The following is a 12,578-nucleotide window of genomic DNA, read 5'->3' on the forward strand; positions in this document are numbered from 1 at the left end:
CACACTGAAAATCATGGATTTAGGGCTTCTAATAACAATCTGTAACCCACTAACCCTGCTTTTTTTTCCTATGGCTGCGGATGTATTAATGGGCTACTTCACCTTGAATGGTTCTTTAGAATGTGAGCTAACCACTGATGCTAAACAATCTCTTCCATCTTGTATTTAGCTGAAAAGCTCAGAGTACCTTTCCCAGACCTGAAGAAGAACTGTGTGTAGCTCAAAAGCTTGTCTCTCTCACCAACAGAAGTTGGTCCAATAACAGATATTACCTCACCCACCTGCTCTCTCAAAAGCATCATTTAGGTTCTTCTAACAATTTTCTTCTGAGGTCTAGATGGTAACAATGCCCTGTCTACACAAGGATTCTGACTAGTGCAGCCGCAACGGTGGGACATTAATGAAAATACCAACGCAGACAAGTCCCGTCACCAGGACTGTCAAGCTGACATCGTCCAACTGTGCAAAAATTCAATCAGCTTTTTCTAAAGAGAGCCCAGATGAGTTTATTCCACATGCAGCCCTGAGGCTAAGGCCATGTCCACACTAGACAGCTTACAGCCGCACAGCTGTACCACTGTAAGATCTCCTGTGTAGCCTCTCTATGCTGATGGGAGAGAGTTCTCCCGTGGACATAATTAAACCACCTCCAACAAGCAGCAGTAGCAATGTCATCGGGAGACGCTCTCCCAAAGACATAGCACTGTCCACACTGGCAAAGTTATACTGACAAAAGTGCCAGGGTAGACAGAGCCCTAGAGAAAGGAAGTTTGGTAAAGTGAACACCAGCAACAATAAAGGGCAAACCCTCGGCCTGCTGTGTTAGTGGGAGACAAAACCCCCTCCAGCTCAAAGTCACTGCTTGTTTTGTTTTGAAAGTACAACTCTGAAACTTGCAGCCGGTGTGTCCAACTCTGCAGCATTTGCATGTGGTTTTGGAATTTATACCCCAGCCAGCTGGCCTTTCTGGCTCTAATTTAGATGTTTCCTTTAAAGACATTAAGATTTCTATGTACTGAAAACTACTTGTTCATTCAGTGCATTGCAATGCAAGGGAGGGAGAAACCGTCTTTTTTTAAATTTTGTTTTGTTTTTTTAATTAAGGAAACGGGTTTCCCGCTTCTCCGAGGAGTTCTCCGCCCCACCACCAGCTTCCATCTCATCTCCATTTGCCCTGAAACGTGGCACTCGGCTGGGGGCCCGGGAGGGACACGGTTCTATCACACACACATGGTTCAGACTGACCGCAGAAGCACGCCCGCCCCTGAGGTGCCAGGCTGGCCAGACTCCATGTATGGAGCAAGCCTGAAGGGCTGAGTTGTTCGGCAGGAATCCTCAGCCCCCTCCCTATCCCGTCTCCTCCCCTGAAAGAGGAGAGGAAAGAGAGGAGAAAGCTGGGAAGGGGGGTTGGGGGGGGGAAGCTCCACATTCCTGACATTTCTATGCAAAGCACTGGGGCTGCAAGGAGCCTGCTCTCCCTGCTAGGGACAGGGAGGAAGAGCCCTGATGCCAGGCTTGGAAGAGGCGAAGCGTCTGCTCCTCTCCCACTACCAGGGGTTCCATTGTTATCATATGTACTGGGGAGGGGCAGATAAATAACTCCCCCTCCCACAGGAGGAGTGGACACTGGTGTCTAAGGTTTCGTGGGGTTCCCTCAGGTGGGGGCTGGCTGGAGGGAGGCAGGAGAGCACCTCAGGCTTCTGGGATGTCTCTGGAAAGAGGAAGAACGAGGCTCCTGGCGAGCTCAGGGGTTGGTGGCGAGGAAGATGCCCCCAGCATGGGGAAAGGAGCACTGGGGACCGTGTGGCCTGGGAGGGGGCACTGCTCTCCTCCATCAGGACATTTCTCTAAGGTCAGGATCACAACTCCCTCCAGGAAAGGGGCAACGCTAGGGAGGGCGGGAACAAAAGGAGGTGGTGGAAAATGGTAGGCCAGTTGCCCCCACTGATACCTAACCCCAAGTACCTCAATAGTAGGGTTGCCACCTGGCCAGATTCTCCCAGGACTGTCACTGTTTGAGATAACTATCCTAGGTGTCGGTCAGGGTGCTTCAAAAACTGGCCAGCTGGTTGTGTGGAACGTGCTCAGGATCATCCCGAATGTCCCCGTTTTTTGTACCTCAGAGATGGCAAGCCTAACTTATGGGCAAAGGAAAGGGACAGCTGCACCACCATTAACTCCTCCTCTCAGGGAAAGGGAAGGGGCAGACGTCCTCCACCAACACTGCCTCTCACCCCCTGCAGGCAAAGCCATTTTTCTTCTTTAAATGAACCCTATTTATAGAAATGTTTCCACTTCTTTAAAAAAAAACTCCATTTGGTCTGGATTTACATATTCCCCTGCAGAGTTTGCACCCCAAACGTTGCAACCAGGTGCTGGCACACAAGAATCCAGAGCGAGAAAGGGGTTATAAACAAACACAGAAGTAACGACAGCTGCGGGAAACTCAGAGCAAGCTACACAAATGGTGAAAAGTGGGCTGGATTTTTAAACTTCTTTTGATTTTGGTAATCAAAGATATCAGCGGTAACCTAGATAAGGGATTAAAAAAACAATTAAAATCTGATAGTGCCCCTTTGACAGAGCCCAGCAATCCATCCGCACTGTACTGAGGACAGGAGGCAAAGAACTGCACGGAGGGGGAAATCTAGGTAAATGTAACACCGCAAGCCAGAATTTAGGAAGGACACCAAGATCAACAGCCAATCCTGGCAGGAAGCACCACAGGTCTTAAAAGGCCAGGAGCAGTCACTCTCTCAGTTATGCGCCTCACCTGAAATCCAACATTGCATCTCACGGCCACAGTGCACCTGAAAGATGGGGAAATCCAGCAGCACAGGGGCGTTGGATCAGACTGAGCATTAGCCTTCCATTTGACTTGCCATCACCATTCCCAGCAGCACCTACCGGCTGTTCAGAGGTCTCCCAGCCAAGGAATGACCTCACCTAGCCTGCTCTGCTTAGCTCGAGACCTGCCAGGATCACAGCATCAGGTGGCCTGGCTGTGGGCACTCACTGCCCCCTCCCCTGCTAACCACAGCATGACAGGACACTGCAGGGTTTCCCACCAAACCTCAAAAGGTTGTGACCCCATCACAACACGTCTCCCCACACCCCTGCCATAAAGCCGCTCCACTTCAACTCCAGCCACACCCAACGGAGCAGTTTGGGCAGAACTTCCCCTCACCCATCAGCTCCCCCAACTTCTGGGGCACAAACCAACGCCATCTGTCGGCTCATCTCCAAATCCTGGGGAAAACATTGTCCAGAGCCAGCTGTCCCCCTCCCCTGGAGCTCTAGGCTCAGGGAGAGCCTCACCTCTTTTCCTCCACCCCCCAGTGGAGGGGAGTGCAAGGCGGTCATCACGCTGCTTGCACCATGCCCAAACACAGAGACTGGCAGGGTGGCATCATTCAGTCTCTTGACACAACGACATTATCCCACCCCGTGGACAGGGGTCCCACAAGCACTGCCATCCCCTGGCAGTAGCTAGTCAGTGTCCCCCTATGCCCACCTACACTCAACCAGACTCAAGGAGGGCAGCAGCTAGAGGCCAGGAGGAAATCTTGTTCCTGGTGGGCACTGATTCAGGTCTAAGAGGAGCTGCGGGGGGGGGGGGGGGGAGGGAGAAGAGGGGGCGAGTGGAGATTGCAAACTGGAGGGGGAGAAGGAGGCACTGGGGAGGGGGAAGGATGTACTGAGGAGACTGGAAGTTGCAGGAGTCCAAGTTGTGGGTGTGGACAGAGTGCAGAAGCAGCTGGGGTTATGGAAGAGGGGAAATGAAGTTACGTGGGGGTCGATGGGAGAGGACAGGAAAAGTGGGAAGGATCCCTGGCGAATGAAAGGGGGAAGGAAGTGCAGTGTAGGGAAGGGAAACTAACCCACAAAGGGGCTGGGAAAAGGAGGATGGTGGGGTCTGGGGGGCTTAGTGCACGGCGCTCCCCGTGATGGGCGCAATGGGGGTAATGTCGAAAGGCAGAGTCACTGGGGCTCCCTCCCCAGGCAGGATGCGGTGGGGTCATCTTCTACCCCACACGTTGAAGGGGTGCATGGCAAAGGTGCACTCTCCAGGGGAGCACCATGGGAGGTGGGAATTTGCTTCCACTGACAAGGAAAGGATCTGCTAGAGACCCTTCTATTCAGGGAGCCCTCCAATAGGGGTGGGGTAGTAGGCTCCCCTGGGAAGGAATTACATTGGGATCCACCCCCCAGGGGGGTGCAGTGCATTGGGGTCCCCAGGGAGGACACCCTAGCTGGAGGGACTGCCTTGGGGTCCCTTGGAGAGGCACAAGAGAATACCCCTAGGAAGGGGTGTAGTGTCCCATGGTAGGGGGCTGCAGAGGGGTCCCCCCTCCAAGGAAGGAGTGAAGTAGGGTCCCTTGGGGTGCAGCAGGGTCCCGTGGGGTGCAGCAGGCAGTATACCGCGAGGGCCTGGGGTGCATCTGCAGGACGGGGTGCAGCAGGGTCCCAGAGTGGTGAGGGCAGCACCCCGAGGGTGCACAGGGCGAAGTCCTGGGGAAGGGTCCCAGGGAGTCGCCCAAGGTGGGTGCAGGGGGGTCCCCCGGGAGAGGTGCAGGGGGTGCCCCCGGGGGGGGTAGGGCCCCCCGCTCTCACCTCGAACATGAGCGCGATGAGCACGCAGAGCACCAGGCAGAAGCCGATGTCCGCGTGGTTGTGGATCAGGAACTCCTGGCTGAAGAGGGGGTAGCTCTTGGCCCGCCGGCGGAAGGCCATGGCCGGAGCGGAGCGAGCAGCCCGGCCGCCCGCCGCTGCCTCCGCCCAGCGCCGCAAACTTCTCCCGGCCCGGAGCCCGGACAACTTCGGCAGCGCCGGGCCCGCGCCTGCGCCGACCGCCCCCGCCCGCTTAACCCGTCCCTGCCCGTGGGGCTGGCTCTCCGCCGGCCGGCCGGGCTCGGCTCCTTACCACCCCCCCCCTTCCCCAGCTCCCTGTCCCTCAGCTACTCCCCCGGCTCCCTGTCCCCCGGCATTCAACCCACCCCGCCTTCAATCCTGCCTCCCACTGTTCAGCCTCCCCCTTCACCGACCTAGTAGGTCAGTATCTCGATCCCCGCTGGTCAGACGGGGAAACTGAGGCACGGAGCGGGACACTGACTTACCCAAGATCGCCCAGCAGGCTAGGGGCAGAGCTGGGAACAGAAGCAAGGTCGCCAGAGTTGCAGCCTAGGTGATGCTGCCTCCCAAGCCCACTTTATTCCACCTCCAGAGGTCCTAGAAACATACAGCCTTTACCCGCTGAGCATTATTCATGTGAGCAGCCTGACTAAAGCCTATTAGTGAGGATTGGGCCCCTCTGACTTTATTTTCAGAGGCATTAAACCCACACAGGTCCCACCGACTTCCTGTTCACATCCCTATTATCTTGCCCTAGGCTTCTCCCCTTTTAACATGGACACAAACACCTATTGAAGGATAATGCAGCACATTTTGAACACCCTTCAGACGCCAGTGTTCACGGTGCTTCACAAGTTATACACACAGAGCAGCACTGGAATGCAGCTGCTTCTGGGGTAGAGAGCAGTAGCCAGGCCGAAAGAGGATAATTTGGAGGACAAGAATAAGTTGGCCAAAGCGTCCAGGGCAGAACTCTCCGCAGAGTGTCCTGGACTCATTAATATCCATTCTTATTTATTGATGGCAGCACCCCAAAGTACGAGGCGCTTTCCAAACACTGGAGTAGGGCTGGGCTCTGTCTAAAGAGCTGACAGTCTAAGGACAGACTGACAAGCAGACAAAGGTAAGGGGAGCGGGATCAACAATAGGCAATTTACGTACAAGTCAATCAGTTCACTATAGCCTGCAAGGCAAAAGTGGGTCGTTAAGAGGGACTTAAATGTGGACCAGGTAGGGTCTTGCAGATGAGTTTGGGGTCATGCCATGCATGGGAGGGGGCCACCGAAGACAGGTGACCGCAAATAGCTTAGAAAAACTGGAAATAGACACTTTGTTTTTAAGATGTCATCTCAAAGACCTACACAGTAAACCCACTAGGTCAGCTCCCCAGCTGGTGTAAGTCAGCGGAGCGCCATTGGCTTCAGTGGAACAATGCTGATTGACACCAGCTAAGGATCTGGCCCATTCTGTCCTGGGAGAGTTAGAAGAAGGATGAAGGACTGACTGCTCCAGCTGGTTTGAAGGAGCTGCGCTGTTTCAAACCGGACACTTAGAGCATTGAGTGCCCCCTCCAGTCACATACAGCACAGGGAACAGATTTCTGGCCTTATGCTCTACTGAAGCAGACATCCCTATTAGGTCCTGATGAACTGGTGCCACTGACTGTGCTTTCCTCTCCATAAGACCCCTACAGTGTTGTTTAGACTGAGCACTGGATGCTGCTTAGAATAAGCAACTGAGAAACTCAAAGGTTCTTTCACTAAGGCCTGGTCTACACCTAAAACTTAGGTCAATCTAGCTACAACGCTCAGGGCTGTGAAAAATTTCGTGTCCTACCCAACGTAGTTAGGTTGACCTGGCCCCTACTGTAGACTCAACTAGGTTGAGGGAAGAATTCTTCTATCAGCTTAGCTATTGCCTCTCGAGAGGGTGGGATTGTGATGGAAAAACCCTTTCTGTCACTCTATGCATCTGATGAAGGGGGCTGTAGCCCACGAAAGCTTATGCTCAAATAAATGTGTTAGTTTCTAAGGTGCCACAAGTACTCCTGTTCTTTCTACATTACAGCGGCATAGCTACAACAACGCTCGGAGCCTGATCCTAAGAGTTGGATCTAAAGCCCATTGAAGTTAATGGATCAAGGGCTAACCCCGACATATAACTTAGTAACAAAGGATTGAGCTCCGGGAACACTAGTCAGACAGGAGAAAAAGGTTGATAAGCCTTGACTCAGTGGGAAGGAGAAACTAGGGAAGCACAGATGTTGAGGGAGACCAGACTAGCCTAGGACTTGGGAGACCTGTAGTCAAGTCTCTTCTCCGCCACAGATTTCCTGTGTGACCCTGGGCAAGTCACTTAGCCTCTGTGAGCCTCAGTTCCCCATCTGTTAAATGGGGAAAATAGCAGTTCCCAGAGGTGTTTTACATTAGAGACTGTGAGGTGCTCAGATACTATTGTAATGAGGGCCACATAAGTACCGTAGGTAGATAGCAGTGAATTAGACATGCCATACAGTAAAAGATCCCTGGATTTGGGGTTATGTGCTCGCAAGCATCACATCCTGGAGCCGGCAGATGATGGTCCCTCCCTGATCAGCTCAGGCATGGCCACACCTGAGCCACTGTGTTTTATTCTGTGTCACTAAGTATTGCCTGTGCTGTGTTAGTGCCCAGGAGCCCTGCTCAGGATTGCAATCCCCACTGTGCTTGGTGCTGTCCAAACCCCTAAGGAGATGCAGGTCTCTTGCCAAAAAGATATTAACAAATTGAACATTGCTCGGAAAAGAGCGAGAAAAATGAGGAGGGGGCTGGAGGGACCAATGAAGGAGGAAAGATTAAAAGATAAAATAGCTTGTCTAAGCGACTGCTAAAGGAGGGGCTTGAGAACAGTCTAATCTGAAGAGTGCCATCACCAAGGGTGGGGAGGAACTGCTGGGTCAGTACCTAGGGGTTGTAAGGGGGGTGAAATTAACAAAGTGGGGCGTTTAGACTGGGTATCGGGAAAACATGTACAAAACCTGGAGCTGGGGAAACAAGAGGAATACCTTTTCATGCAACCACACAATTAACCTGTGGAACTCATAGCCATGGGATGTTGTGATAGCCAAAAGTATAAAGGGGTTCAAAGAACTAGATAAGTTCATGGAGGACAGGTCCATCAATGGCTATGAGACAAGATAATCAGGGATGTAACCCCATGCCTGGGGTGACCCTCAACCTCTGACTACCAAAAGATAGAAGGGGAAGACAGGGGGTGGATCTTTCCAATATTACTCTGTTTGGTACACTCCCCCTCAAGCATCTGGCACTGGCAGTGACAGGATACTGGGCTAGATGGACCATTAGTCTGACCCAGTAATGCAGCTCTTATGTTCTTCTCTCGTCCATCTGAGCCACCAGATCACTTAATCGTTAGTGTCACAGGAAGAGGATCCACAGGGAAGCTAGAGGCACCTAGATGGAGGAACTGATTTTCTAATCACTGACACCGGGGCAGAACAAGATTGACTCCACCTAAATCCATGGAGTTATGTTGGAATAAGGGAGAGAAGGATCAAGACCCAGGGGCATGCTCCTCAATGGAGCGGAGATGCCTCAACTTGGGCTTGTTTCACAGGATCAGGTCTATGTTCAGGGGCCGTTGTTTTGCTTTCAGTCTGCAGCTGGGAACTGGAGTGGGCGGAAAGAGCTCACAGGGGAGTCAGCTGGCGAATCAGCTGCACTGTGTTAGAGTCAGCATTCCTGGGCTATGGCGTGTCAGCCAGACCCTATATGGAGCTGGGCAGAGTTTGCTTTTTAAAATAAAAGCCGTTCCAGTTGGTTTTCTTTCCAACGTCCAAAAACGTTAGGCCTTTTTAAAAAAAAGTGGAATGAAACTACCACTGATAGACCAGGGTCTCAGTTATGCTCTGTTACAGGGCCAGGGAAGGTATAGGAGGGGGCAAATGAGCATGAATCATAGACTCAGGGATATTCAGAAATGCAAGACAATCCAGGCCTGTCCTTTGGACACGTATCCTGCTGGAGGTGGAGTGGAAGCTGCTTAGAGTGAACTTGGACATGGTGACGCTCCGTTCTAACTAGAGGTGGGCCCAAGTCAAAGCCTAAGCTCTGAACTTGCCCAGGCTTTGGGAGCGTTCAGAAACCCAGGAACGACAGAGCTAGCTGAAAAACACCAATTATTTTTCCCGGGAAATACTGAAAAAATTGCAGCTTTTTTGTTTTCACTGAAATTCCTTTGAACATTTTTTGGCTGATAAAAATCAAACCCGTAATACACACTGATTTTTGAAATCTGTTTTTCAAAACCTGAAGAAACATTCACTTGCAAACCAGAAAAAAAAAAATTCTGCGAAAAAAATTCATTTTTCAGCAAAGCTACATGGTACAGAAAAACATCAACTAGCTTCTCACTCCCAGCCCTTGCTTTTGGGGTGAGGGGCCCAGATCCATCCCTGTTTTACTGGTTAGACTGGTGTAGAATGAAAGTGCTGCATTGTTTAACTGAACTGGAATGTGCAAATCCTGTTTCTAGGAACCCGCTGCTTATAGTGAAATTGTTTTTTTAAAAAACGACAGACCAGCTGCGGTGATGCTGGTTGGCACCAGCTGAGGATCTGTCATTTATATGGCACTGTTTGCCAGTGTGTAAGCTTTGGGTCTGAGCACTCCGCTGTATTGACTCCTTGTTGGAAGCCCCAGCAGAAAGCTCAATGATTGGATAAGTCTAAACAGCTACACATCAACAGCAACATCCCGAGGCAAGAGTCTAGCACTTGGATTTACGAACAGTAGGAGCACCAGGATTTTTAAAAGGGCAAAAAATCCATAATAAACGGCAGTAAGGTGGGAGAGATCCACTTCCTTAAGGGCACCTGGGGACATTCACACATGGAGGAGTTGGATCCTAACACTAGAATCCAATGCGTACCTAGAACTTCATCACAACCATGACACCAGTGCTGGGTTCCAAAGGTGAAGTTACAACACACACTGGCTGCAGGTATTAGGTAGACATATCATCCTGCATACGTGTTACACACTGGCTATCGCCCATCTTCCTCGGCTCCCATCTGTTCACAGGAGCGGGGTGGTATCATATACCAGTGCAAGCAATGCTGCAAGCTCTCGTCCTCCTGTATCCCGAGCTATGCTCCGTTTGTAACAGATCTGCTTTGTGACTTTGAACGGCAGCTCCCTCTCCTGGCCAAAGAGAAATCAGCATGACCAATCTCAGCCCCACCACCACTCAGTTGTTTCTGTGTGGATCAGAACCAGGGTAAAAGAGCTTTTGGCCTTGACTATGAACTCCCCACCCTTCCCTTTTCCTTACAAAATTGGATGCAAACGAACGAGGAGGTGGCAAGTGCCATTATTATGAATAATAAAAACCAACAGCAGCAATCGCAAAAAGGAATTTAGGAGAATATTGAACTCCATTTCAGAAGTGATGAGCACCTCCAACCCCCGCTGAAGTTGGTAGGGCCACCTATGAAAATCAGACCCCTGATTTGTAGTGTGACAATGTCCCTTTAAATACACAGGGGTCAGAGTGGCTGGCCTGGTGATTTGGGGATCCAATGTACCCTTTGTTAGGCTGGAAGGCATGCTACATTTAGACTTCCAGTGGGAGAAAATCAATGCTGAGACAAAATAGGAAGATGATCAGCAGGGAGCTTATTTATTGGTCCAGTTTATAACATGTGCCCATTGCGATCTCTAGCTGCATGTACCGAAGAAATAACCCCTTCCAGATTAACAGGTTTCAACTGACACAAAAATGAATGCCAGGAACAGACAAAATATTTTATGCCCAATTGATAATTCCAAACCCCTCTTCCTCCAAGTATGTTATATGCAGCTGGGAAATCTTCCAGCCAAAACTAGGCATTTAGAATGAACTAAACAGACATCAGCTCAAGATATAGGGCCTGTCTTTTTTGCTTTGTGTTGGTACAGCACCAAGCATAATGGGGTCCTGCTGCATGACAGGGGCTCTTAGGTGCTACCCTAAATTCAAATGGGGAATGTGACGCTCTGTACTTTGGGGGAACACCTTACACACCCATGTTCATCCTTGTAAAATGACTGTGTGGGATCCAATGCAAAGTTTGTCATGGCGGGTGTCTTCGGAAGGCACATGATGCACTGAGGCTTGTTGTTACAGTAATGTTATAGGTTATAATTTCATGTATGTAGTTATGAGGCAGAAAATTTATCCTCAGGGCTTAAAATAAGCCCAGGTAAAAACTCTCCAAGAGCTGAGAGGCAGTTCACACCTCATCAGGGCATGTATGGGAGAAACCCAGCTCAGCCTCACAGGAACAAATGACACTGGCCTAGACAGCAACAAAAGAATCTGTTGGACTCTCGAGGGAATCACCCCCCTTCCTTTGGTCAGTTTGGGACTGCAATGAGGTAATGCTCACCTGACTCCGAAGGGGTAAATCTGACCCAAAATGACTTCTTGTGCTTTGACTTATAATCACTTAAAATCTATCTTTCATAGTTAATAAATCTGTTTGTTTATTCTACCTGAAGCAATGCGCTTGGTTTGAAGTGTGTCAGAGGTTCTCCTTGAGATAACAAATTTGGTACATATCAATTTCCTTGTTAAATTGACAAACTCATATAAGCTTGCGGCATCCAGCAGGTGTAGCACTGCAAGACGGAGGTTCCTAGGGTTGTGTCTGGGACCAGAGATATCGGCGAGTGTCATTCGCTTGCAAGTAGCTGGGAGCAGTTTACATGCCAGAGGCTGTGCGTGAACAGCCCAGGAGCGGGGGTTCTCACAGCAGAGCAGGGTAAGGCTGGCTTCCAGTCAAGAATTGGAGTGACTTAGCAGCTCACCGTTCCGGAGAACACAGGGGAACGTCACAGGGAGTTTGGTTCTAAGAGCTTGATCCAGTGCCAGCTGTGCATAGGGTATGTCTACATTACAATCACTCGGTATGACTGCAGCTTGAGCGGCCGCACCCGAGCTAGCTTTATTCAAGCTACGGCAGGCAGCAAAGCTGTGGCAGCATGTGCTTCAGCACTGGCTAGCCCTGCAAGTAATTAGCCAGGATTCCTGGCAGGCTTGTACAGCTCATGTTGCTACTCCCATACTCCAGCTACATGTCTATGCCAGCTGCTATCACACCCTTTGATTGCAGGGTAGGCATTCCTATAGAATGCAGTTGCTTCCCCCGCCTTGGCTGTAGCATCACTGCAATGTTATCCTCTAATGAAGCTGCAGAATGGGATTGAGCCGAAAAGGCTGGCAGTGCCTTTTCAGATATGCTGTCCCCTGTGTGCATGTGGCTGTTCAACTGAAGAATGAAGAGATCCTTCTTCGGGTGTAATTGTGCAAACACCCCTGGCTGAATTCTGCTGGCTATCGGCAGAGTATGGCACCAGGGCCGGCTCTAACTTTTTTGCCACCCCAGGCAAAAAAGAAGAGCGCCGCCCCGCCATAACACCCTCCCGACCCAAGCGCTACGCCAGGCCGCTGAAACCCCCATCCCCCCTCCCAGCGCCGAGCCGGGCCGCCCAAACACCTGCCCAAATCCCCCACCAGCGCCGCGCAAGGCCGCCCAACCCCCCCCCAGTGCTGGGCCAGGCCACCCAAATCCCTGAAGCGCCGGGCCGCTCAAACCCCCGCCCCAGTGCTGCGCCAGGCCACCGAAACCCCCGGAGCACCGGGCCAAGCCGCCGAAACCCCCGGAGCACCGGGCTGGGCCGCCCAAACCCCCGCCCCGAGTGCCACGCCAGGCCGCCCAAACCCCCGAGCGCCGTGCCGGGCCGCCCAAACCCCCGCCCCGAGTGCCACGCCAGGCCGCCCAAACCCCCGAGCGCCGTGCCGGGCCGCCCAAACCCCCGGAGCGCCAGGCCAGGCCAGGCCAGCCAAACCCCAAGAGCGCCACGCCGGGCCGCCCAAACCCCCGCCCCCCCACTCAGCGCTGCGCC

At 51.7% G+C, this 12,578-nt stretch overlaps 1 protein-coding gene across 1 annotated transcript in view; it reads right to left on the reverse strand.

Moving 5' to 3' along the window:
- The window catches only part of TRAM2 (translocation associated membrane protein 2), a 53,685-nt gene extending 48,875 nt beyond the window's left edge, over positions 1-4,810 (reverse strand). Inside the window, exon 1 of the mRNA XM_054022763.1 lies at positions 4,615-4,810. Coding sequence (XP_053878738.1) covers positions 4,615-4,734 — 120 coding nt within the window. The 5' untranslated portion in view covers positions 4,735-4,810. The remainder of the gene's footprint in view (positions 1-4,614) is intronic.
- Positions 4,811-12,578: the final 7,768 nt, after the last annotated feature.

The sequence above is a fragment of the Malaclemys terrapin genome, chromosome 3 (genome assembly GCF_027887155.1).
Source record: "Malaclemys terrapin pileata isolate rMalTer1 chromosome 3, rMalTer1.hap1, whole genome shotgun sequence".
NCBI classification, from domain to species: domain Eukaryota; kingdom Metazoa; phylum Chordata; order Testudines; family Emydidae; genus Malaclemys; species Malaclemys terrapin.